This window comes from Panulirus ornatus, chromosome 65 (assembly GCF_036320965.1).
Source record: "Panulirus ornatus isolate Po-2019 chromosome 65, ASM3632096v1, whole genome shotgun sequence".
NCBI lineage: Eukaryota > Metazoa > Arthropoda > Malacostraca > Decapoda > Palinuridae > Panulirus > Panulirus ornatus.
The window spans coordinates 15,119,567-15,147,278 of NC_092288.1; the positions used below are offsets into that span (position 1 = coordinate 15,119,567).

Genomic DNA, 27,712 nt, shown 5'->3' on the forward strand with positions numbered 1-27,712 from the left:
GGAAGTGGATCATAGGGTGGGGGAGGGGGCGAAAATCCTGGGGGCCTCGAAGAATGTGTGGAAGTCGAGAACATTATCTCGGAAAGCAAAAATGGGTATGTTTGAAGGAATAGTGGTTCCAACAATGTTGTATGGTTGCGAGGCGTGGGCTGTGGATAGAGTTGTGCGCAGGAGGATGGATGTGCTGGAAATGAGATGTTTGAGGACAATGTGTGGTGTGAGGTGGTTTGATCGAGTGAGTAACGTACGGGTAAGAGATGTGTGGAAATAAAAAGAGCGTGGTTGAGAGAGCAGAAGAGGGTGTTTTGAAGTGGTTTGGGCACATGGAGAGGATGAGTGAGGAAAGATTGACCAAGAGGATATATGTGTCGGAGGTGGAGGGAACAAGGAGAAGAGGGAGACCAAATTGGAGGTGGAAAGATGGAGTGAAAAAGATTTTGTGTCATCGGGGCCTGAACATGCAGGAGGGTGAAAGGAGGGCAAGGAATAGAGTGAATTGGAGCGATGTGGTATACCGGGGCTGACGTGCTGTCAGTGGATTGAATCAGGGCATGTGAGGCGTCTGGGGTAAACCATGGAAAGCTGTGTAGGTATGTATATTTGCGTGTGTGGACGTATGTATATACATGTGTATGGGGGGGGGGGTTGGGCCATTTCTCTCGTCTGTTTCCTTGCGCTACCTCACAAACGCGGGAGACAGCGACAAAGTATAATAAAAAAAAAAAAAATTAGATGTATAGGTATGTATATGTGCATGTGTGGACGTGTATGTATATACATGTGTATGTGGGTGGGTTGGGCTATTCTTTCGTCTGTTTCCTTGCACTACCTCGCTAACGCGGGAGACAGCAACAGAGTATAATAAAAAATAATACTAAGTATATCATTCATTGATTATGCTTGTCTGCCATTTCCTGTGGTAGTGAGGTAGTGCCAGGAAACAAATGAAGAAAGAGCCATCCATTCATATAAACATAAATACAAATACATGCCAATACATGTACATATACATACAAAATACATACATATAAACATATGGCAACAGGAATGGATGAGGGCAGGAAGTATGAATATGCATGTGTACATATGCATATTTCTGTGTATGTATATTTATGTATACGTTGAAATGTATAGGTACGGATATATTACACCTGATCACTGTTTCCCACATCAGCGGGGTGGTACCAGGAAACATATGAAGAGAAGTACTTGGTAAAACAGACGGATTTGTATGTAGCATTTATGGATCTGGAGAAGGCATATGCCAAAGTTGATAGAGATGCTTTGTGGAAGATATTAGGAGTGTATGGTGTAGTAGGTAAGTTGCTAGAGGCAGTGAAAAGTTTTTATCAATGATGTACGGCATGTGTATGAGTGGGAAGAAGAAAGTAATTGGTTCCCAGTGAGTGCCGGTTTGCAGCAAGGGCACTCTATGTCTCCATGGCTGTTTAATTTGTTTATGGATGGGGTTGTTAGGGAGGCGAATGCAAGAGTTTTGGAGAGGGGCAAGTATGCACTCTGTTGTGGATGAGAGCGCTTGGGAAGTGAGTTATTCATTGTTCACTGATGATACAGCACAGGTGGCTGATTCAGGTGAGAAACTGCAGAAGTTGGTGACTGAGTTTGGTAAAGTGTGTGAAAGAAGAAAACTGAGAGTAAATGTGAATAAAGCAAGGTTATTAGGTTCAGTAGGGTTCAGGGACAAGTTGATTGGGAGGTAAGTTTGAATGGAGAAAATCTAGAGGAAGTGAAGTGTTTTAGATATCTGGGAGTGGATTTAGCAGTGGATGGAACCATAGAAGCGGAAGTGAGTCACAGGATGGGGGAGGGGGACGTAGGTTCTGGGAGCATTGAAGAATGTGTGGAAGGTGATAACATTATCTCAGACAGCAAAAATGGGTATGTTTGAAGGAGCAGTGGTTCCAACAATGTTATATGGTTGCGAGGCATGGGCTATAGACAGGGTTGTGCAGAGAAGGGTGGATGAGTTGGAAACCAAATGTTTGAGGACAATATGTGGTGTGAGGTGGTTTGATCGAGTAAGTAATGAAAGGGTAAGAGAGATGTGTGGTGATAAAAAGAGCGTGGTTGAGAGAGCAGGAGAGTGCATTGAAATGAACTGGTCACATGGAGAGAATGAGTGAGGAAAGATTAACAAAGAGGATATATGTGTCACAGGTGGAGGAAACAAGAAGTGGAAGACCAAATTGGAGGTGGAAAGATGGAGTGAAAAAGATTTTGAGCGATCACGGCCTGAACATACAGGAGGGTGAAAGGCGTGCAAGGAATAGAGTGAATTGGAACGATGTGGTATACCAGGGTCGACATGCTGTCAATGGATTGAACCAAGGCATGTGAAGCATCTGGGGTAAACCATGGGGAAAGTTTTGTGGGGCCTGGATGTGGAAAGGGAGCTGTGGTTTCGGTGCATTATACATGACAGCTAGAGACTGACTGTGAACGAATGTGGCCATTGTTGTCTTTTCCTAGCGCTACCTCGCGCGCATGCGGGGGGGGGTGTTGTCATTTCATGTGTGGCAATGTGGCGACAGGAATGAATAAAGGCGGCAAGTATGAATTATGTCCATGTGTATATATGAATATGTCTGTGTATGTATATATTTGTATATGTTGAAATGTATAGGTATGTATATGTGCATGTGTGGACGTGTATGTATATACATGTGTATGTGGGTGGGTTGGGCCATTCTTTTTCTGTTTCCTTGCGCTACCTTGCTGACACAGGAGACAGCGACAAAGTATAATAATAATAATAACAACAACATTTGATGTAGCCTATAATTAACTATATATGAAAAAATTAATTAGATAATCCTATATCATAAACACTAATTTCAATAATACAAACTTGGCCAGGTGTGCCCTGATGACTGGACCAAAGACAATATTTGCAGGTGGAACAATCTTGAGGTTTAAAAGGACTTGTAACACTTGGCGAACAGTAGTGACATCACCTTTGTCTGCGAGCGTATCAAGCATGCGCTTAACAATATTCATCAGAAGTCCCGATTCTTTATCATTTATATTTTCTGATGCATTGTTTTCTATCAACTTAACTGCTTCTGCAAAAGAAAAATCAGATTGGTATACTTTGATCTGCAGGACAGAGAAAGCTGAGGTTTGAACATTCCTACATTCTAGGATCTTCTTTCTTCCATGCCATTATGCTGTGTCCTGCATGAGCAAGGATGCATTAGGAATACTTCATATACATACACCCATTTTGCTGATCTTTATTTGCACGTCTTTTTCATATACCTAGATATTCTGACCATGCCCTGGCCAACCCCCTCCTCATCAAACATATCATCTTCAGGCATATCATATCCAACCCATCCACCATTCCACTTTCTTTTACATTCAATGCCCCAGAGTAACATCAATAATACACTACTGCAACTACTGTAACTTCAAATATTCCCATCTTTTCCCTAAGAGACACTAAACTCTCCTTCTGCATGCTCAATTATGCACTTAAGGACCTTAAATCCTGTTTAACCCTCTAACTCATCTCAACCCCCATGGTTCCATCCTCAGCCACATTCAACTTTCTCCTTTCCAACACTCTTCCAAACTTTGTCACCAGCATCTTGAGTTATGAAAGTTCCACAAAATTTACAAAGAAATCAATATATGAATACTGACTGCCAATGGAGAAGAAAGGTTGAAAAAGAGAGAGGTATACCTAGTTCAATAAGGAATTCTAAAAGCAAAAGAGCTTAGAGTACTGAAAGGTAAAACAGAGTAAGTAAGGAATGAGTACTGCAAGATATGGAGGGAGGAGCAAAGAAGCTATGTAAAGAATATTGTGCACTTGACAGGAGATAATACAAAAATCTTCAATACAATCAACATCTGAAAACTATTGCTTAGAGAGCAACTTTTCAAGCTGAAAGATTTAGAGAAGAGAATTACTAGGGAGATATTCATTCAAAAGTGTGTTATTTTGGAAAAATCTGTAACACCAACAACAGTAAGTAAGAAAAAGGAAGAAGTTGAAGGAAACACTGATGCTGTTAGAAAAGACGTATCCAGATCATTCACAGCCCATATGTATGCATTTACACTTGGAACATCCTAAAAGTCGAGAACATTATCTCGGAAAGTAAAAATGGGTATGTTTGAAGGAATAGTGGTTCCAACAATGTTGTATGGCTGCGAGGCGTGGGCTATGGATACAGTTGTGCGCAGGAGGGTGGATGTGCTGGAAATGAGATGTTTGAGGACAATATGTGGTGTGAGGTGGTTTGATCGAGTAAGTAATGTAAGGGTAAGAGAGATGTGTGGAAATAAAAGGAGTGTGCTTGAGAGAGCACAAGAGGGTGTTTTGAAATGGTTTGGTCACATGGAGAGAATGAGTGAGGAAAGATTGACCAAGAGGGTATATGTGTCAGAGGTGGAGGGAATGAGGAGAAGTGGGAGACCAAATTGGAGGTGGAAGGCTGGAGTGAAAAAGATTTTGAGTGATCGGGGCCTGAACATGTAGGAGGGTGAAAGGTGCACAAGGAATAGAGTAAATTGGAACAATGTGGTATACCGGGGTCGACGTCCTGTCAATGGATTGAACCAGGGCATGTGAAGCGTCTGGGGTAAACCATGGAAAGTTGTGTGGGGCCTGGATGTCGAAAGGGAGCTGTGGTTTCGGTGCATTATTACATGACAGCTAGAGACTGAGTGTGAACGAATGGGGCCTTTGTTGTCTTTTCCTAGCGCTACCTCGCACACATGAGGGGGGAGGGGGTTGTTATTTCATGTGTGGCGAGGTGGCGATGGGAATAAGTAAAGGCAGACAGTATGAATTATGTACATGTGTATTTATCTGGGAGTGGATCTGTCAGCGGATGGAACCATGGAAGCGGAAGCGGAAGTGGATCATAGGGTGGGGGAGGGGGCGAAAATTTTGGGAGCCTTGAAAAATGTGTGGAAGTCGAGAACATTATCTCGGAAAGCAAAAATGGGTATGTTTGAGGGAATAGTGGTTCCAACAATGCTGTATGGTTGCGAGGCGTGGGCTATGGATAGAGATGTGCGCAGGAGGATGGATGTGCTGGAAATGAGATGTTTGAGGACAATGTGTGGTGTGAGGTGGTTTGATCGAGTAAGTAACGTAAGGGTAAGAGAGATGTGTGGAAATAAAAAGAGCGTGGTTGAGAGAGCAGAAGAGGGTGTTTTGAAATGGTTTGGGCACATGGAGAGAATGAGTGAGGAGAGATTGACCAAGAGGATATATGTGTCGGAGGTGGAGGGAACGAGGAGAAGAGGGAGACCAAATTGGAGGTGGAAAGATGGAGTGAAAAAGATTTTGTGTGATCGGGGCCTGAACATGCAGGAGGGTGAAAGGAGGGCAAGAAATAGAGTGAATTGGAGTCATGTGGTATACAGGGGTTGACGTGCTGTCAGTGGATTGAAGCAAGGCATGTGAAGCGTCTGGGGTAAACCATGGAAAGCTGTGTAGGTATGTATATTTGCGTGTGTGGACGTGTGTATGTACATGTGTATGGGGGGGGGGGGTTGGGCCATTTCTTTCGTCTGTTTCCTTGCGCTACCTCGCAAACGCGGGAGACAGCGACAAAGTATAAAAAAAAAAAAAAAAAAAAAAGTATTTATGTATATGTCTGTGTGTGTATATATATGTGTACATTGAGATGTATAGGTATGTACATTTGCGTGTGTGGACGTGTATGTATATACATGTGTATGTGGGTGGGTTGGGCCATTCTTTCGTCTGTTTCCTTGCGCTACCTCGCTAACGCAGGAGACAACGACAAAGCAAAATGAATGTAAATAAAAAAACATCCCGGATTGATGTGGGTGAAAATTAAAGCAGATTATGAGGTGGGTGACTGTTCATTTTTACACTCACGGCAGTGAGAAAAGTGAAGCAGAGAGGTGAATGTTTTGGAAAGGGCTGAATAAGTGTGTCAGCCATTTTGATGAGAGGGATCAAATAACACAGAAGGGTAATGTGGCAGCTAAAGATAAAATGGGGGGGGGGTGATGAAGTACCCACTATAAATGAAAACAGTGAACTATTTGTGGAGCTTTGTCACAAAACAGGACTGATGACATGGAATACTTAGTTTAAAAAGAGGGACATACACAAATATCTGTGGGTGACAGATTAATGGCGAGTAGGCATATTTGGATTAAGTCAACTGACAGGCATGCTAAAAAGAGATTTTTAAATGTAAACATACTGAGAGGGGCAGCCAGTGGGGAGTCTAATCACTTTTTGATGGAAATAAGGGCGACAGGCTGAAGTGATTTTTACAAAAAAAAAAAAAGGTATATGGGTGGGAAAAGGGTTGTGAAAGTTAGTGAGCTTGGAAAAGAGGCTTGAGTGAAAAGATACCAGGAAAGATTGGGTGAAGTATGGCAAAAGATGAGATGAAATGAAAATAGGGCAGTGGGTGAGGAATGGGAGGTATTTAGGGAAGAAGTGCTTTCTTGTGCTAGAAAAGTGTACAGCATGCGGAAGGTGGGATGTGGGCATGTGAGAAAGTGTAGTGAATGGTGGGTTGTGGAAGTTCAGTTGTCAGCCAAAAACAAAGAGATAATTGCAAGAGTGTTAACTGCAGGAAAAGAGTGAAAATGATTGAGGGAAGTAGAGGAAGATCCCTAAATGCTACATACAAATCCATCTGTTTTTCTATGTATTTCTCACATACACTCTTCAAAGCAAACATCTGATCCACAAAACTTTTACCACTTCTGAAACCACACTGCTCTTTCCTAATCTAATGCTCTGTACATACCTTCACTCTCTCAATCAATACCCTCCCATATAATTTCCCATGAATACTCAACAAACTTATGCCTCTGTGGTTTGAACACTCTCCTTTATTCCCTTTGCACAGTGGCACTATGCATGCATTCTGCCAATCCTCAGGCACATGGTTAATACATACAATGAATATCCTTATCAACCAATCAGCAACACAGTCACCCCTTTCTTAATAAATACCATCCAAACCCACCGCCTTTTCAGATTTCATATTCTGCAAAGCTTTCAATACCTCTTCTCTCTTAACCAAACCATTCTCAAGGACAAAAGCAAAAGCAGGGAGAGGGGATGCAGAGATGGAGTGTGGCAATGAGGTTTGATGGCTAGTGGCAAGACTGTCTGTTTATGAACACTGTGTTGTTTGCTGAGAGTGAAGAGAAACTACAGAAGGTTGTAAGTGTGTTTTAGGAAGTGCGTAAGCATAGGTGATAGAAGGAAACAAAGATGGGGCTCTGGTTTTAGTGCATTATACATGACAGGTAGAGAATGGGTGTGAGCAAATGAAACAGCATCTGTTCCTGACACCATCTTACTATGCAGGAAACAGTGAACAAGTACAAAAACTTTTTTAAATAAAACCACATATCCTTCCAGAAGATTCCAGTCTTATCTTTTTGATTTACTTCTTACATTCAAAGCATCTTCTCTGGTAATAATCTATCTACTTTATCCATCTATCATTCACTATCAAGGTGAACAATACTACAGTAAATTCTAAGATGATTACAGATATAAAGTCATGCCAGTATGCAACAAAAAGTTTAAAAATACTGAAACAAGTGAGCTTCTTACCCTCTACTTGACCCTCTTCGATCATTAGATGAGCCAACCGCAAAAATTTAACTGGAGTTAACTTGACTTCAGGTTCTCTCTTCTGAAGTTCATGGAGCAATGTGATGGCCTCTGTTAATTTACCCACACTCACATACATATCAATCAACAGAATGTAAAGGCCCGTGCCGATTGGGTACTGTTCTTCATCTAATTTCTGTAAAAATCACATAATGAAAAAACCACCTTTCAAAGAAAGATAACATTAAATAAGCATTATAAGCTATTACTGTAATAAAAATTCAAGGGAACATAAGGAGCAGGCAGTAGTAAGTAGGCAGCTAATGACCAGGGAAATATATTACCAGTACTACTTGCCTGGGTATTGGAAGGGTTAGTGACAGCTACTTAGCAAGCCAGCACTTCAGTGGTTGCCAGTTGCACTCCTCTGACACAGGTAGCTGTCTTTTCTTTCTGGCTCACCTACACATGGACTACTGACATTTTGTCCGTAAACATCCAATCTCTCCTTGTCATATGTAACACTTGACAACACTTAACTCACATAACTCATTCTTTATAACTAGATTTTCCTGATGTGAGCACTAGGAGCAAGAGATAGAAGTAACTGGTAGGAACATTAGGTAGATGTCAGTAGGAACATTAGGTATGAATCTGCAAACACTGCACTCAAGCTGTCCTCTGCCAGTGGCCTGTTTGGGGTTAGGCACAATAGGCTAAGCAGCAGCAATGGAGTTCGCTAGTTATGGATACCCTATTACCGCGGCCACCCCCTTGAGGGAGCTCCAATTGGAACAGCCATTAGAGATAGAGATAACAGATAGGAAACATATGCACCACCACTGGTAATCACCTGCATCTGCAATGACCACAAGGGATGAAACAAAATGAGAAAAGTGTTAGAAGCTCGAAAAGACAGTGATCTTTATCAGTATGCAATATGGAGAATTTTCGCATCATACACCCATTCTTCATTGGAAAAAGTCTAATTATTGTCATTTCACAATTTTACACATATCCTCTTAACCTCCCATGAGGTTTCTTTTTCATATCCAGTGAATCTCAGTTCTTCAAGTTGTTTAGAACATCTATTTATGCCTCCAGATAGATATATACATATCCTGGGCAATGCTTCCAGATGTTTATATAACATCAAGTTTCACACCTCAATTTTATGGCCATACATGCAACCTAGTCATGGCTGATGTGGCAATGTGTGATAATTTTTCCACAAAGTCAGTCATTCTCCAGCCATGCAAATGTTAGCACATTTGCCTGAGTTTCCAGGTAAGAACAATGAGTTACTTTTAGCTAGATCTAAGGACTTGGCAGAAGATGACCCTGAATAATTCAGTGATGATTTTATGGACACAGACTCTTTCAGCATCAAAACTTGAACATGCAGCAGAAAAATATTTTTCCAGCATAAATGGAGGCAATGCTGTCAGTGCCTGCCTGATCTTGACACACATATCTAATCGGTGTGGGTGGTAATTTTATATACTTTCAGAGTTCTGCAGCTTTGAAATAGTAATCAAATGAATGACAGTGATTATAACAAGAAAAGATTTGTTAAACACAAATATAATAAACGTACATGTAGGTTAAATGAAAAGTAAAATATGAGCAGAGGTAACTAACTTAGACGCTCAAGGATTAGTCTTGCAATTTTTAGAGCACTGTACTGAAACATCTACAAAACTTCAACATACTTTTATGGTGACAATCTATCTATCTATCTATCTATCTATCTATCTACCTATATCTCTGACACTCATTCCCTTTGGGACCTTACTATGGTGATAATCTATCATTCTATCCACCTATATCTCTGACACCCATGCCCTTTGAGAACTCCCTGAAGGGGATGACACAGCAAGTCTCCAAAACTGATGAACTCCAGTGCTGCTTCTTACCCTTTAGTGCCTCACACTTAACATACCACTGGCAGAGGGCAACTCCACAGCAGTATTTTTAGAGACTCCTATCAAATGTTCCTACCAACTGCTACTGCCTAATATGTCTACCAAAAATTCATGCCTAATGTTACAGCCTACTACTTCTACCTAATGCTCCCAACTAATGCTTCTACTACTATTTCTACCTAACTGCTCCAGCCTAAATGTTCCTACCTACTACTTTTATCTACTGTTACTACCATCTGCCAAAAGGCATCACTAGTGGATAGTGCTCACCACAGGAAAATCAAGAGTTACAAAGAATAAATGAGCTGTGTGGGTTAAGTGTTGTCAAGTGTTATGTATATTTGTGGACAGAATGCCAGCTGTCCATGAGTGAGTGAGGCTGCAAGTAAAGACAGCTGCATGGGTCAGAGGAGTGCAACTTAACAACCACTGAAGTGCTGGCTCACTGAGCAGCCATCACGAACCAACCCAATATCCAGGCAGGTATTACTGGTAATATGCCTCCCTGGTCATTGGCTGCCTACCAACTACTAACTACTGGTAACAATCTGAATGTTCAAATGTATATACTAACCTTTTTAGCCTCCTCAGCTTTCGCAATATCTTTATTCCGAGCATAAGCAGTGAGTAGGACACTACGGACATTTGTCGTTGACAGGTTCTTGTTTTCCAGCTCAGTGAGACGGCGTTCCAACACTTCCACACTCTGCTGATGCTGAGGGATAAAAAGAAATTCATCAATATTTTCATCATAATATCTATCTACTACTAAAGCAAACACCTATGACAGACAATTTTTTGATACCTGTCCATTGTTTCCTGCTTCAGTGAGAGCTGTCATGTACAGCACAATGAAACTACAGCCCAGACAAATCCCGAGACAAAGTCCATGAACTATCTCATAGTTCCCCAGAAAGACATACTGCCTGGCTCAGGTCAGCGACAGCACATGACTACCCATATAACACACTAATCCAAGTCATTCCATCCCATGCACATCTCTCGTCATCCTGAATGTTCAGGCCAAGATGCCTCTAAGCCTCTCTCACTCCATTCATATTTCCAAACCAGTTCAGCACACTCAACTCATCTCTCTAAAACAGACTACACTTACTACTACACCCCTTTCTTACAGTCAATCTTTACAAGCCAAACTACATCACACCACATACTGTCTTCAGGTATTTCATTTCTAAAACTTTTCTCATCTTGCATTCTTTAGCATTCTGGTCTCAGGACTCATATCTATAACATGATACTGGGACTACTATACTTTCAAAAATTCCCATCTCTTTCCTAGAAAAAAAATTCCTCCCCTGCCACACACTCCTCTTTGAAAGCATCCATAAACTTTGCTTCCTCTCCCACCCTATGACCAATAACAGCCCCCATTATTCCATCTACTGCCATGTCCACTCTCAGGTGCTTCAAGCACTCCACTTCCTCCAGGTTCTCCCCTTTCAAACTCACACTTTCAAATTATCCCATCTCATCTCCCTGTTGTGCAATATCACCTTACTCCAGTTCAGTGTCATTAAACACATTTTCTTCTTTCAAACACTACCCAAAACTCTGTAAACAAATCCTGGAGTTTCACTCTTGAGTCTCACATCAGTGGCATGTCATCTGCAGACAGCAACTGGTTCACCTACCATGACCCCGCAACCCTAAAATGCTGCAGACCTGCCCTTCCCTCTAAGACTCTCCTGCTCCCCCAAATTGTATTTCAATTTCTAAAAGATGGAACAAAAGGAGGAGGTGAGCAGGGAGTGCTCATCCTCCTCAAGGGCTCAGGCTTAGAAGTCTGAATGTGTGTGGATGTAACCCAGATGAGAAGAGAAGAGAGATAGGTAGTATGTTTGAGGAAAGGAGCCTCGTTTCACTCAGAGCCAAAACATCCAGGTTCCTTTCCTCAAACATACTACCTATCTCTCCTTTTTCCTCATCTTGGTTACATCCACACACATTTAGATACCCCAATCTGAGCCTTCGAGGAGGATGAGCACTCCCTGCATGACTCCTGTTTCCCCTTTTAGAAAGTTAAAATACAAGGAGGGGAGGGTTTCTAGGCCCCCGCTCCCGTCCCCTTTAGTCGCCTTCTACAATACGTGAGGAATGCGTGGGAAGTATTCTTTCTCCCCTATTCCCAGGGATCACACATATACATACATATACATATCAACATACATAAACATACATACACATACACAGACATATACATATATACACATGTTCAGACATATACATATATACACATGTTCATATTCATACTTGCGTGCCTTCATACATTCTTGTCGCTACCCCACCCCACATGATACAGCATCGCTATCCCCTGCTTCAGCGAGGTAGCACCAGGAAAACAGACAATAAAGGTCACATTCGTTCGCATTCAGTCTCTAGCTCTCAAGTGTAATGCACCAAAACCACAGCACCCTAGCCATATCCAGGCCCCACAAACCTTTCAATGGTTTATCCTAGATGCTTCACATGCCCTGGTTCAGTCCATTAACAGCACGTTGACCCCGGTATACCAAATTGTTCCAATTCACCCTTTCCTTGCACTCCTCTCACCCTCCTGTATGTTCAGGCCCCAATCGCTCAAAATCTTTTTCACTCTATCCTTCCACCTCCAATTTGGTCTCCCGCTTCTCCCTGCTCCCTCCACTTGTAACACATACATCCTCTTTGTCAATCTTTCCTCACTTATTCTCTCCATATGTCCAAACCATTTTAACACACTGTCTTCTGCTCTCTTAACCACACTCATTATATTTCTATACATCTCTCTTACCCTTTTATTACTTACTCGATCAAACCACCTCACCCTACATATTGTCTCAAACATTTCATTTCCAACACATCCACCCTCCTCCGAACAACCCTATAAAACTGTTGGAACTACTATGCCTTCAAACATATTCATTTTCACTCTCTGAGATAAAGTTATCTCCTTCCACATATTCTTCATCACTCCTAGAACCTTCACCCCTCCCCCACCCTGTGATTCACTTCAACTTCCATGGTCCCATCTGCTGCTAAGCCCACTCCCAGTTTGTTGAGTATTCCTGGGAATTTATATGGGAGGGTATTGATTGAGAGGGTGAAGGCATGTAAAGAGCATCAGACTGGGGAAGAGCAGTGCAGTTTCAGAAGTGGTAGAGGATGTGTGGGTCAGATGTTTGCTTTGAAGAATGTGTATGAAATACTTAGAAAAAAAGATGGATTTGTATGTAGCATTCATGGATCTGGAGAAGTCATATGATAGGGGTGATGGAGATGCTTTGTGGAAGATTTTAAGGGTATATGGTGTTGGAGGTAAGTTGCAAGAACAATGAAAAGTTTTTATCAAGGATGTAAGGCATGTGTAAGAATAGGAAGAGAGGAGTGATTGGTTCCCAATGAATGTTGGTCTGTGGCAGGGGTGTGTGATGTCCCCATGTTTGCTTGATTTTTTTATGGATGGGGTAGTTAGGGAGGTAATTGCAAGAGCTTTGGAGAGAGGGGTAAGTATGCAGTCTGTTGTGGATGAGAGGGCTTAGGAAGTGAGTCAGTTGTAGTTCACCGATGATACAGCACTAGTGGCTGATTCGTATGAGACTGCCTAGGTCAGTGACTGAGTTTGGAAAAGTGTGTGAAAGGATAAAGTTGAGAGCAAATGTGAATAAGTGCAAGGTTATCAGGTTCAGTAGGGTTGAGGGACAAGTTAACTGGGATGTAAGTTTGAATGGATAAAATTGGAGGAAATGAAGTGTTTTAGATATCTAGGAGTGGACATAGCAGTGGATGGAACCATGGAAGCGGAAGTGAGTCACACAGTGGGGGAGGGGGAAAAGGTTCTGGGAGCAATGAAGAATGTGTGGAAGGAGAGAACGTTATCTCCGAGAGCAAATAGGGGTATGTTTGAAGGAACAGTAGTTCCAACATAGTTCCAACAATGTTATATGGTTTCAAGGCAGGAGCCATAGATAGGGTTGTACAGAAATGAAATGTCTGAGAACAATATGTGGTGTGTGGTGGTTTGATCAAGTAATGTAAGGGGAAGAGAGATGTGTGGAAATAAAAATAGTTGAGAGAGCAGAAGACGGTGTGTTGAAATGGTTTAGACATATGGAGAGAATGAGTGAGGAAAGACTGACAAAGACGATATATGTGTCAGAGGTGGAGGGAACAAGGAGAAGTGGAAGACCAAACTGGAGGCGGAAGGATAGAGTGAAAAAGATTATGAGTGATCGGGGCTTAAACATACAGGAGGGTGAGAGGCATGCAAGGAATAGGATAAATTGGACCAATATGGCATACCAGTGTCGACATGCTGTCAATGGACTGAACCAGGGCATATGAAGCGTCCAGGGTAAACCATGGAAAGGTCGGTGTGGCCTTTATGTCTTTATATAGTGTTAATGAGATGGCCTTTATTAAGGCCTCAGCTGCCCATGTCATCTCAGCTAGAAAAAATGTCACATTTTCCCAGCTATACCCTGGACATCATCCTCCCTATATTACTAATATATAATGACTGAACACATCTCAGGAACTTTCCTGCCCACAACGTAACTATCATAATGAAGACACAGAATGCTTATTGCTCAAATGCCCAGAGCTCTCCCCATACAGATACCTGTGCTACACTTTATGACCTGTAGTCCTGCTTGGTGGACATGGCCAGCTTCATTAGGACTGCAGAAGTTTCATACAGATAAATGGGCCTCCTGGGGCAGGAAGTATTAAAGTAAGCATAAGTACATAATATTGGTGCAAACCTACTGAAGAGAACTATGTGGAAAAATTATATGAAAAAATACAATTCACTGATTGCAAATTTGAAACACTAGCAGTAGGAAACTAGGTAAAGGGTCTCCAGTCCCAGATCCTATATTCAAACGGAAAATAAGTGAAATGAAATTTGCACAACTGAGATTTACATGATTTCTCAGCCCCCATTGCAAAAAATATGACTTCAATAGTGCATTAACAAAATATAAAAACTCGACATAGCTATTTGAAATGAAACCATGAACTACTTAAAACTTTATCTTAATCATCAAGCTTCATTCTACAAAAACAAGGCACTACAACAAACCTGCCTTCTTTTTCTGTATGTACTCTAGAGCTATTTACATCAACAGTAATAAGACACTATAAAAGATCTCACTAGTGAAATGAGAAATGAGACCAGATGAGTAATTCCTTCTAATGGACTGCCTTTGGCAAAGCATAAGCTTTGCTTATGTAGTTCACAAACAATTAACTACATGTAATCATAATCTGCATTAATTCTGAAGGCTACCACCAAGCAATTTTCTTTTTTGTTTGGCATGTAATTTGTACTTCAAAATAATCTCTAACAGGAAAGTAAATGTATAATAGCATTACTTTCAGCTTATCAAACTATAAACTAATTTCCCTCATAATTCAAACATGTTTTTTCCCAATCCAAAATTCTTCAGCTCATACCAAATCCTCCCTTTACTTTCACTAAACTATATTATCAGTTTCATTCAAGCGTTATACACATATCCTCATTCTACTGTCCTTTATCATCCTGTTATTAGCTTTAAACATAGAACTCAGTTCTTCAATCACTCATGGGTTCTATTTTCAATTTATCACTCCAAATCCTATACTGCAAGGTATCCAATACACAACCTCCCTCCATATGTTTACCTACAAAAAATCCTTAATGCTGCATCATCAATTAGCATTTTACCGTCCTTTATCATCCTAGTATTAGTTTCAAACATAGAACTCAGTTCTTCAATCACTCTTGGGTTCTATTTTCAATTCATCACTCCAAATCCTATATTGCAAGGTATCCAATACACAACCTCCCTCCATATGGTTACCTACAAAAACCTCTAAATGCTGCATCATCGATTAGCATGTATCACTGTCTACTACCATGGCTTTTTACATACCCTCAGTCCACTAATATCTTTCTCTCCCTGGCCTTTCTTCTATACATCTCAAAAACTTCATGTTCCGTACACAAAACAAAAAAACGATAAATTTTTTCAAACACATACATATTCTGCACACAGAAAAATAGTTAACAATGTATTCATATCTTCACATCTATTAACTTATCTCTTAACATTTTACTTTTTTCTTTTAGAGTACTGCCCTCCTAAAGAAGCATGTATGCTCCTGTACCATGTAAAGGAAGATTTTACTTAATGCATCTAACTCAAAAATTAGTTGTTATGATGCTTCATTCTTCCCAATAACAACTAAGCTGTGGAATTCTCTTCCTTCTTTTCGTATTGATATAACCTTTCTTCCTTTAAGTGACTAGTCAGAGTTACAAACACTTGCATAGCCCTATTTAATTTCTTTGCTGCTCTCCAACTTTTTTCTTTCACCTGAGATGATCTTGAATGGGAAATGTTATCTGCCCATACCATGCTGGTCACATAGAAAAAAGTGCAGTACATTGTATATGATTCCTTTCTCTCCTTGGGTGAGTTCAAGACAAACTATTTCTTCAATTATTGTTACTTAAAAAATTCCAGAGAAATGTAAAATGGGGCTATTTGGTGAATAACTAGTGTAATTTTCATTAGACTCATGAAAAATGGGGTTTAAATATATGCACTATGCACTAGCCCTGCCTTTTGGAAAAATGGTAGGAGCAGTAGATAGAAGTTGTAGGTAGGAACATTTAGGCAGAGGTATTAAGAAAAAACATTAGTTAAGTAGGAGACAGGAGCATCAGATACAAGTAGTCATCAGGAACATTAGGTAAGATTCTCTACAAACACTGCGCGAGACTTGCTCTCTACCAGTGGCCTGTTAAGAGAGAGGCACTAAAGGCTACGAAGTGGCATTAAAGTTCTTTAGTTATGGAGACTTTGTTACCGTGGCCACCCCTTTGAGGGAGTTCCAGTTGGAACAGGTATCAAAGATATAGATAGATAGAAAGAATATAAGCATCAAGTGCTAAAACCAAAGGAGAACAATTCTTGATGTGATGAAGACAACTTCCTCTTTCAATAGACAAAATAATTATTTCAGTAACTATAAAAAGTTTTCAAACTGCCCTTAAAATTAATATTTCAAAACTCACATATGGTACTTGAGCTTCAACTGTCAGTGGTTGAAATTTAAGCTCTCCTGATGATAGTCTCTCAAGAAGGCTGAGAACTGCTTCATTTTCTTTATCTCCAAGCCTAGCCTTCACTGCTGATTCACTGGTCTTGCTAATGCTGATACCGCGATTCTCCATTTCCTAAAGGACAACAAAAACTAAATAGTCCCATGTTACTCCAATCACAGTACAGCAAAGATAAAAAAAAATTTCTACATTAAACACTTATCAAAAGATGGGGAGATGAGCGGGAGGCTGAAATTCATTCTTTTCCTTTTCAGAGCCAGGAAATCTTTTAATAATTTAATGGAGGAATGTAGCACAAGGTAAACATGTAAAAAGACAAATTCCATCTTAAAATAACTTTCATGTACATGTACAACTGATATATCAACACTTTAGAGATCATCATAGCTTCAAAAGCTGACACTTCCTACAATATTTACTGTTGCTCCTCAGTACATTTAGGTAATACAAAAAGGGGAAAATGCAAGGAGTCAGAGCTGACATATCACAATTCTGAACTGCAGATACAAGAAAACCCTAGGAGTATGCACTTATGTATACAATTTTGTTTTATACATGTTCACAGTTTCCTACATTAGTGAAGCAGCACCAGGAGCACACTAAGAAATAGCCACATTCACTTACATCCACTCTTTAGTTCTGTGTATTGTACTGAAACTACAGCCCCCTATCCATAACCAGGACGCACAGACCTTTTCACAGTTTACCTGACTGCTTTATATGTCCTGATTCAGTCCTATGGTTGTATGTCACCCCCTGTATACCACAATGCTTCAGTTCTATCCATCATATGCAAGCCTTTCACTTTTCAGCATAATCAAGACACGAAACATTTTGCACTCTGCCCTTCCATCTCCTTGTCCCCTCTGCTTTTGATACCCCCACCCTCTCTGTCAACATCTCTTCACTTGTTCTCTCCATATGTCCAAAACATTTCAGCACTTATAATTCCTAAACTAATGAGAAAGATCCATAACAAATGGTTTACATGGATAGGGTATGATTTGCTATGGTGATCTGAAAACTGGTAACTATTATAACATAACAAGGCCCTAAACCTGTTCAAAGCAAAAAAACCTACAAGCTTAACAATCAATCAATTGAGATGCATGGTAACAGCTAGAAGCATTTAAGTGAATGGAGAGAAATTATCAACATTGACAAAATAAATATCAAGATAACACATCATTTACAGAACACCCACCTGAAGGACTGGCTCTATTTTGTTAGCCACAGAATTCCTCTGAGCATGCCATAAAACATCCAGCAGGAACAACCCAGCAACATCCTGTTGCTCTTGCCTTGAGATCTGCTGAATGACTTCATCTTCAGAGTCTTTATCTTCTTTAACTGTACCAGAGAAAAACATCTCCATAATATCATTTCTCACTCTATCCACTTATATCATACATCCACCTCTACATAACAATTTTTCCTGTTCCCATATTCATAGCATGAAGGCAAAAGTATAACATTCCTTCAAACTTTAAGCTCCAGATCAATTCTCTGTTTCTATGCATAAGAATCTTCATAGCAACTCTCAAAACATATGCTCATAAATTCTAAATGTATGTTCAGTTCTCAATAAACCAAAGCAGGTGATACAAAATCTCATAAAAAAGACTCTTAGTAACATACAGAAGCCTTTATCAACCTTTGATGTAAAAAACAAGAAGTTTAGGAGTTTCCAAGCTGCAAAAACCCAGCCTTCTTAAAATGGACAATCTGTAGATATCACGAAAGACATAAGAGGAAAGAGCAGAGAGAGACAGCAAACACAATGGCCATCTTCCCAATCTATTATCTACTACACAATAGTTAACCCTTAAACAGCTGTAAAAAATCTCCAAAATTCAGTCATTCAGAATTCAAACGTCATCTAAACTTGAATTCAAACATAACCTCCATGTGTTTCTCATGTGCTTTTCCATGTCACTTTGGGTTATGGATACCTCTTTATTTCAAAGCATTTGAGATATAACTGATAAAATGATATAGTATATTGTACTTTTCACATATTGTTCACAGTTCCCTTAAGTGGGCTCTTGCCTAATGCATGAAGTAATAGTTATTTACAATTCTGAAAATTATGGAGAAAATATGTGAAACAGATGGAAGGGGTACATCCTGCTCATCATTAGTGATAGTGTTCTTCAACAACATATAAATCATAATCAATGAAATAGAGCATATTGTATTATTCACATATTTATCTATATTTACTATATTTAGTCGCTGTCTCCCCCGTTAGCAAGGTAGCGCAAGGAAACAGATGAAAGAATGCCCCAACCCACCCATATACACATGCATATACATAAATGCCCACATATGCACATATACATATCAATACATTTCAACTTAAACATACATATACATACACAGACATATACATATATACACATGTACATATTCATTTCATATATGTTTCTACATATTTCTCTTCAGAAAGTCCTGACTACATGAATGAATCAACAAAATTCTACATAACTAGAAAAATGTAGGAAAAATACCTACAGCAACTAGAGTGTGACAAAACCCTTAAACACCGCATGCCAAAAGTAGGCAAAATATACAGAACAACAAAATGTTCGCCATCAAATTTGCTAAGGTTGTGTTTTGATAAGTAAAAGAAAGTTTGATAAAAGAAAATATTTGTTGCTAAATCAAAGAAAAAACAGAATTATTTTTCCCCAGAACTCTCACCAAATCAATCTCCTAAATATGAAAATATGCCTTTAACTCCAAAATTGTTAGAGAGTAATAAAATTTCTCTCTTAAGACTAGGAAGAACATTATAAAAAAATAACAAAACAACAAAGAAACAAATGATAAAAGTACTTAACTGACCCTGGGAGTAACTAGAGAAACCAATACACTCCCATCTTTAGCTATTCTCTCTTATATTTTTCTAAATATGAAGATGATTATTATATCACTCATCAAAAAGAGCCTTCTGAAAAAATGTGTAGAAAAATACATTTTATTGATTACACCTTGAATGTTTTGAAATGAACACTAACTTTCAGCAAGCGATATAACCATCTTTTTCACTTACTTGTCCTATAATTTTCAGAAAATGTAAATCAATTCATGCATCAGGTACAAAAACTGTACAAAAAAAATTTATGAGAAATTATTGATTTTATGAATGTTTTGAACCAAAGGGGTACAAGAGCTAAGAATCCCACCTCAGTATGACAAAACCCCCAGCCAAAATATACCAAAAGAATACAGTGCGTACCATTAAAACTGCCTAATTTGTGTTGGGGTGAGCTAGTAAAACAATGCTTGACACAAAATATGAAAACTTTATTCACAATCAATTCAAGAACAAAATTATATTGCACTAATTCTCATACCAGATAAGCCTCCCAAACACAAAAACACATCTTAAATACCAAAAAGTTAAATACTGAAATGAAAGAGCATTATATGAAATGAAAGAACATGAAATGAAAGAGCATTATATGAAATGAAAGAACATCATACAAGAATTATAAAGCAACCAAGAAACAACTAATACAGTCCTCAACATACCCAGGAAGAAACAAGAAAAAATCCTATGGTGAGAGTACATTTGTAAAGATATCTTACCAATGCATACCCATCTCCTACACTTATCATCCTTGATATCTATTCAAATATGCATTACTGGATTACATGATAATTGATAAGCATGTAAATGAAAGACTTTTGGATAGAAATGTGATGAGATGGGCAGTTAGTGGGATGTCCGATCACTACCTGTGGAGGTGAGGGTTATGATTTGTAAAGCTTTTCAAAAAAGAGGAAACAATGTCAAGAAGAGTGATGAGAGTAAGCTTCGAAAGAAGACTTGCGTGAAGAAACACAAGCAGAGATTGAGTGTTGAATGGCAAAAGGTAATAGTGAATGAAGTGAGAGAAGTGGGTGAGGATGGGAGGAATTTTGGGAAGCAGTGATGGCATGTGCAAGAGAGGCATGTGGCATGCGAAAGGTGGGAGGTGGGCAGGTTAGAAAGGATAGTGAGTGATGTGATGAAGAAATAAAGTAGCTGTTAAGAAAAAATAGAGGCATTTTGGTAGTACTTACAGGGAAGGAGTATAAATGAGTGTGAGATGTATAAGAGAAAGTCACATGTCAAGAGGAAGGTGCAGGAATTGAAAATGAAGGCAAATCAGAGTTGGGGTGAGAGAGTATCATTAAACTTAAGGAATAAAAAGATGTTTTGGAAGGATGTAAATAATGTGCAAGGAACAAGAGAACAAATGAGAAAATCGGTGAAGGGGGAAAAAGGGGAAGTGATAACAGGTAGTAATGAAGTGAGGAGATGGAGTTAGTATTTTGAAGAACTTAATGTCTTTGATAATAAGAGTAGCAGATGTAGGCTGTTTAGGTCAGGATGGTATGCCAAGTGAGCACACCTCTATCCCTTTTGCCTTTATAAAATGGCACAATACATGCATTCCACCAATCCTCAAGCATTTCATCATGATCCATACAGACAATCAATGTTGTTCCCAACCAATCAATGACAAACTCACCCACTTTATTCATAAATCTAACTGCAATACTATCCACTCCTGCTGCTTTGCTGCATTTCATCTTAGGCAAGGCTTTCACCACCTCTTTACTCTTCACCAAACCACTTTCCATGACTCTCACTTTGCATACCACCCTGACCAAAACACCCTACAACTACCACTCTATCATCAAACACATTCAACAATCCTTCAAAATATTCACTCCATCACTACCTGTTATCACTTCCACTTTTTCTCCATTCAATGATGTCCCTATTTGTTCTCTTATCTTTCACACATTATGTACCTCCTCCTAAAAATCTTTTTATTCTCCCTAAACTTAAACAATACTCTTTTACCCCAACTTTCATTTGCCTCCTGCCACTTTATTACATCTTTCAATCATTTGCACCTCTTCCTTGTAAGAACCACCCAAACACCTCTCTTTTCTCTTTCACTAGCAACTTTACTTCTTCATCCCACCACTCACTACCCTTTCTAATCTGCCCACTCCCTACCTTTCGTACATCACATGCAACTCTTGCAAATGCCATCACTGCTTCCCTAAATACCTCCCATTCCTCACCCACTCACCTAACTTCATTTTCTTTCACCTTTTGCCATTCTACTCTCAATCTCCCCTGGTATTTCTTCACACGTCTTTTCTAAGCTCACTTAATCTCACCTCTTTCTGCTCCCTCACAATGTCTCCTCTTTTTCAAAAACCTCTACAAATCTTCACCTTCATCTCCACAAGACAGTGATCAAAAATCACACCAGCTGCCCCTCACAGAACATTTACATCCAAAAAGTCTCTTTTACATGCCTATCAATTAATACATAATCTAATAATGCCCATTAACCATCTCTCCTACTCACATATGAATACTTGTGTATATCTCTCTTTTTTAACTAGGTATTCCCAATCACCAGTATATTTTCAGCATGCAAATCCACAAGCCCTTCACCATTTCCATTCATAACACTGAATTCCCCATACACACCAACTATACCCTTAACTATCACATTACAACTGCATTTAAATCACCCATCACTAATACCCAGTCTCATGCACCAAAACTGACACTCACTCAACTGCTCCCAAAACATTTGCCTCATGATCTTTCTTCTTATCACCAGGTGCATAAGCACCAGTAATCACCCATCTCTCTCCATCCACTTTCAGTTTTACCCATGTCAATCTAGAATTTACTTTCTTACACTCTATCACACACTTCCACAACTCCAGCTTCAGAAGTAGAGCTACTCCTTCCCCAGCTTTTGTCCTGTCACCAACCCTGACTTCTCTCCCATGATATTTCTAAACCATTCTTCTCCTTTAACCCTTGAGAGTCATTTCACTCAGACCTAGAACTTTGAAGTTTCTTTCCTCAAACATAATACCTATTTCTCCTTCTTCTCACCTTGGTTACATCCACACACATTCAGACATCCCAATCTGAGCCTTCAAAGAGGATGAACACTCCTCGCTTGACTCCTTTTTTCTCTTTTAGAAACTGAAATTAAAGAAAGGCACGGTTTCTAGCCCCTCACTCCTGCCCCCCTTCAGTCGCCTTCTACAACATACAGGGAATATGGAGCTAGAATATATGTATGTACGGAGGAGGGTGGACATGGTGAAAATGAAATGTTTGAGGACAATATGCTGTGTGAGGTGGTCTGATCGAGTAAGTAATGAAAGGGTAAGAGACACGCGGTAATAAAATGAGTGTGGTCAAAAGAGCAAAGGAGGGTATGTCAAAATGGTTCAGACATATGGAGAGAATGAGTGAGGAAAGATTGACAAAGAGGATATATGTGTCAGAGGTGGAGGGAACAAGGAGAAGCAGGAAACCAAATTAGAGTTGGAAGGATGGAGTGAAAAAGATTTTGAGCAATCAGGCCTGAACACACAGGAGGGTGAAAGGCATGCAAGGAATAGAATGAATTGGAACGAAGAGGTTTACTGGGGTTGACGTGCTGTCAATAGACTGAACCAGGGCATGTGAAGCATCTGGGGTAAACCATGGAAAGGTCTATGGGGCCTGGATGTGGATAGGGAGCTGTGCTTTCTGTGCATTACACATGACAGCTAGAGACTGAGTGTGAACGAATGTGGCCTTTTTTGTCTTTTCCTGGTGCTACCTTGCTGAGGGGGAAGCTATTTCCTGTGTAGCATGATAGCAACAGGAATGGATGAAGGCAAGCAAGTATGAATATGTACATGTATATATATGTATATGTCTGTGTATGTATATGTATGTATATGTTCATATGTATATGTGCGTGTATGGGCGTCTATGCATATATTTTTTTTTTTTTTATACTTTGTCGCTGTCTCCCGCGTTTGCGAGGTAGCGCAAGGAAACAGACGAAAGAAATGGCTAAACCCCCCCCCATACACATGTATATACTTACGTCCACACACGCAAATATACATACCTACACAGCTTTCCATGGTTTACCCCAGACGCTTCACATGCCTTGATTCAATCCACTGACAGCACGTCAGCCCCGGTATACCACATCGCTCCAATTCACTCTATTCCTTGCCCTCCTTTCACCCTCCTGCATGTTCAGGCCCCGATCACACAAAATCTTTTTCACTCCATCTTTCCACCTCCAATTTGGTCTCCCTCTTCTCCTTGTTCCCTCCACCTCCGACACATATATCCTCTTGGTCAATCTTTCCTCACTCATCCTCTCCATGTGCCCAAACCACTTCAAAACACCCTCTTCTGCTCTCTCAACCACGCTCTTTTTATTTCCACACATCTCTCTTACCCTTACGTTACTCACTCGATCAAACCACCTCACACCACAAATTGTCCTCAAACATCTCATTTCCAGCACATCCATCCTCCTGCGCACAACTCTATCCACAGCCCACGCCTCGCAACCATACAACATTGTTGGAACCACTATTCCTTCAAACATACCCATTTTTGCTTTCCGAGATAATGTTCTCGACTTCCACACATTCTTCAAGGCCCCCAGAATTTTCGCCCCCTCCCCCACCCTATGATCCACTTCCGCTTCCATGGTTCCATCCGCTGCCAGATCCACTCCCAGATATCTAAAACACTTCACTTCCTCCAGTTTTTCTCCATTCAAACTCACCTCCCAATTGACTTGACCCTCAACCCTACTGTACCTAATAACCTTGCTCTTATTCACATTTACTCTTAACTTTCTTCTTTCACACACTTTACCAAACTCAGTCACCAGCTTCTGCAGTTTCTCACATGAATCAGCCACCAGCGCTGTGTCATCAGCGAACAACAACTGACTCACTTCCCAAGCTCTCTCATCCCCAACAGACTTCATACTTGCCCCTCTTTCCAAAACTCTTGCATTTACCTCCCTAACAACCCCATCCATAAACAAATTAAACAACCATGGAGACATCACACACCCCTGCCGCAAACCTACATTCACTGAGAACCAATCACTTTCCTCTCTTCCTACACGTACACATGCCTTACATCCTCGATAAAAACTTTTCACTGCTTCTAACAACTTTCCTCCCACACCATATATTCTTAATACCTTCCACAGAGCATCTCTATCAACTCTATCAAATGCCTTCTCCAGATCCATAAATGCTACATACAAATCCATTTGCTTTTCTAAGTATTTCTCACATACATTCTTCAAAGCAAACACATGATCCACACATTCTCTACCACTTCTGAAACCACACTGCTCTTCCCCAATCTGATGCTCTGTACATGCCTTCACCCTCTCAATCAATACCCTCCCATATAATTTACCAGGAATACTCAACAAACTTATACCTCTGTAATTTGAGCATTCACTCTTATCCCCTTTGCCTTTGTACAATGGCACTATGCACGCATTCCGCCAATCCTCAGGCACCTCACCATGAGTCATACATACATTAAATAACCTTACCAACCAGTCAACAATACAGTCACCCCCTTTTTTAATAAATTCCACTGCAATACCATCCAAACCTGCTGCCTTGCCAGCTTTCATCTTCCGCAAAGCTTTCACTACCTCTTCTCTGTTTACCAAATCATTTTCCCTAACCCTCTCACTTTGCACACCACCTCGACCAAAACACCCTATATCTGCCACTCTATCATCAAACACATTCAACAAACCTTCGAAATACTCACTCCATCTCCTTCTCACATCACCACTACTTGTTATCACCTCCCCATTTGCGCCCTTCACTGAAGTTCCCATTTGCTCCCTTGTCTTACGCACTTTATTTACCTCCTTCCAGAACATCTTTTTATTCTCCCTAAAATTTAATGATACTCTTTCACCCCAACTCTCATTTGCCCTTTTTTTCACCTCTTGCACCTTTCTCTTGACCTCCTGTCTCTTTCTTTTATACATCTCCCACTCAATTGCATTTTTTCCCTGCAAAAATCGTCCAAATGCCTCTCTCTTCTCTTTCACTAATACTCTTACTTCTTCATCCCACCACTCACTACCCTTTCTAATCAACCCACCTCCCACTCTTCTCATGCCACAAGCATCTTTTGCGCAATCCATCACTGATTCCCTAAATACATCCCATTCCTCCCCCACTCCCCTTACTTCCATTGTTCTCACCTTTTTCCATTCTGTACACAGTCTCTCCTGGTACTTCCTCACACAGGTCTCCTTCTCAAGCTCACTTACTCTCACCACCCTCTTCACCCCAACATATGTGTGTATATGATTGGATGGGCCATTCTTCATCTGTTTCCTAGTGCTACCTCACTGACGTGGGAAACAGTGATTAAGTATAATAAAATAAAAACAAAAATTAATATATGTACGCGGATGTGAGTAAATGTATTCATATGTGTATGTGAGCAGATTTGCCTTTCTTCATGTGTTTCCTGGTGCTACCTCACTAATGCAGGAAACAGTAATCAAAATGTAGATGTTCATCTATTCAGTCATCAAGAGTTATGTAGAAAAATATTTGATGATCATAATACACCAATACCACAGTTATGCTTCTCCTCAGAGTGCTTTTTCATTATAGGGCTCTTGCTTGCATCTTGAAGCTCTAGTTTTATTAGGAAAAACGAATGATGAAATCCATGAAAAAAATCAAAAGTGAGAGGTCCAAACAATCACAACACACCAAAAGCAGCTTTCTTTCCTTATACTAACTTGGCCAATCAAAATGCCACACACACATATACTCACATACAATCAGCAACAAGAGCTCACCTCTATCTGTACAGAAAAAATATTGACACATTCTTACTGTGCACACATTCTTGCTGACTCGCTGACTTTTCGATATCATAATGACTATTTTCTACCCATCATGTAAGTGCTTGTGCTGTTAGCACATCTAAAGTGCCTCAGAAAAGCCTCTCCTTGGATGTAAAATCACAAGCACTGAGGCAGTTGGAAGCTGGTGAATGTCTGGCTGATGTCAGTCATGCTTCCAAATTGGCTACATCGACAGTCAGAACCATTATCAAGAATGCATACAAGATATAAAAAAAGTTCTGCCATGAAGATCATAAAGTTAACCCCAAAAAAGGCAACTCATTCAAGGAGCAGTATGCTAGAAAACACAGAAGGTAGGCTAAGCAAAGCTTAGCTAAATAAGGAGTGTCTGGCAACACACTCAATGCATGTCATCACATCCTTCCACCACCTCTATAATCACTCCATATTTCAAATGTTATGTAATGCAACATATACACTGTTGCTCAATTATACTTATAGACATCCGCTGTTCAACAGCACGTGGCAGTGTTAAGGACAGTGTTACCAAATAAATCAACAGGCGCATGACCTCAACACTTACCACAATCTCCCTCCCTAACACCACCACCACAACCAACTCCATCATCACCACTATCTTTATTATCACGACCTAAATCAAAATTTCAGTGATACAGAGATAGATTAGCTTTAGCCAGAGCAAAGCTGTTCCTACCTACTGCCTCCCTCCCACCATGTCTCACCGACAAGCTGCCTCTCTCTCAGTCATTCTACCGTGACTGTCATTATTCATCAAATGACGGTCAATCATGCACAACATTTTATATTATTTATCTGCTGGTAGGTTAGCGACGGCTGCATAGAGAGCCAGCACTTCAAAGGTTATCAAGTTACACTCCTTTGAAAGGAAGGAGGAGCACTACTCCTGAAGTATGTAACAGAGTGTAAGAAAGCAAACTCTAGATTGATAGGTAGCTGTCTTTTCTTTCTGTCTCACCTACACATGGACTGCTGGCATCCCATCCACAAACACAATTTCTTTTTGTCATACATAACATCTGACAACACTTAACTCACATAGCTCATTATTCTTAACTTTAAATTTCCTGTGGTGAGTACTATGTGCAAGCCCTGACTTTTTGCAAAATGGCAGAAACAATAGATAGAAGCAATAGGTAGGTCTATTAGGAAGAAACATTAGGTAGAAGTAGTAGGCAAGATCATTGGGTTGTAGTAGTCAGTAGGAACATTAGGTAGGAGCCTCTGCAAACACTGCGTTAGACTGGTCCTCTCCCAATGGCCTGTAAAGGGTGAGGCATTAAAGGCTAAGAAGTGGCACTGGAGTTCACTATTTATGAAGACTCTACGG

The 27,712-nt window shown here is 40.1% G+C and overlaps 1 protein-coding gene across 2 annotated transcripts in view; it reads right to left on the minus strand.

Annotated features, from left to right (window-relative positions):
- Positions 1-27,712, minus strand: part of bsf (bicoid stability factor) — a 201,779-nt gene that overhangs the window by 82,850 nt on the left and 91,217 nt on the right. For both annotated transcript variants that reach the window (XM_071658035.1, XM_071658036.1), the window contains exons 11-15: positions 17,838-17,983; positions 16,586-16,747; positions 10,097-10,237; positions 7,598-7,793; positions 2,870-3,083 (exon numbers count right to left, since the gene is read on the minus strand). In XM_071658035.1, coding sequence (XP_071514136.1) covers positions 2,870-3,083; positions 7,598-7,793; positions 10,097-10,237; positions 16,586-16,747; positions 17,838-17,983 — 859 coding nt within the window. The remainder of the gene's footprint in view (positions 1-2,869; positions 3,084-7,597; positions 7,794-10,096; positions 10,238-16,585; positions 16,748-17,837; positions 17,984-27,712) is intronic.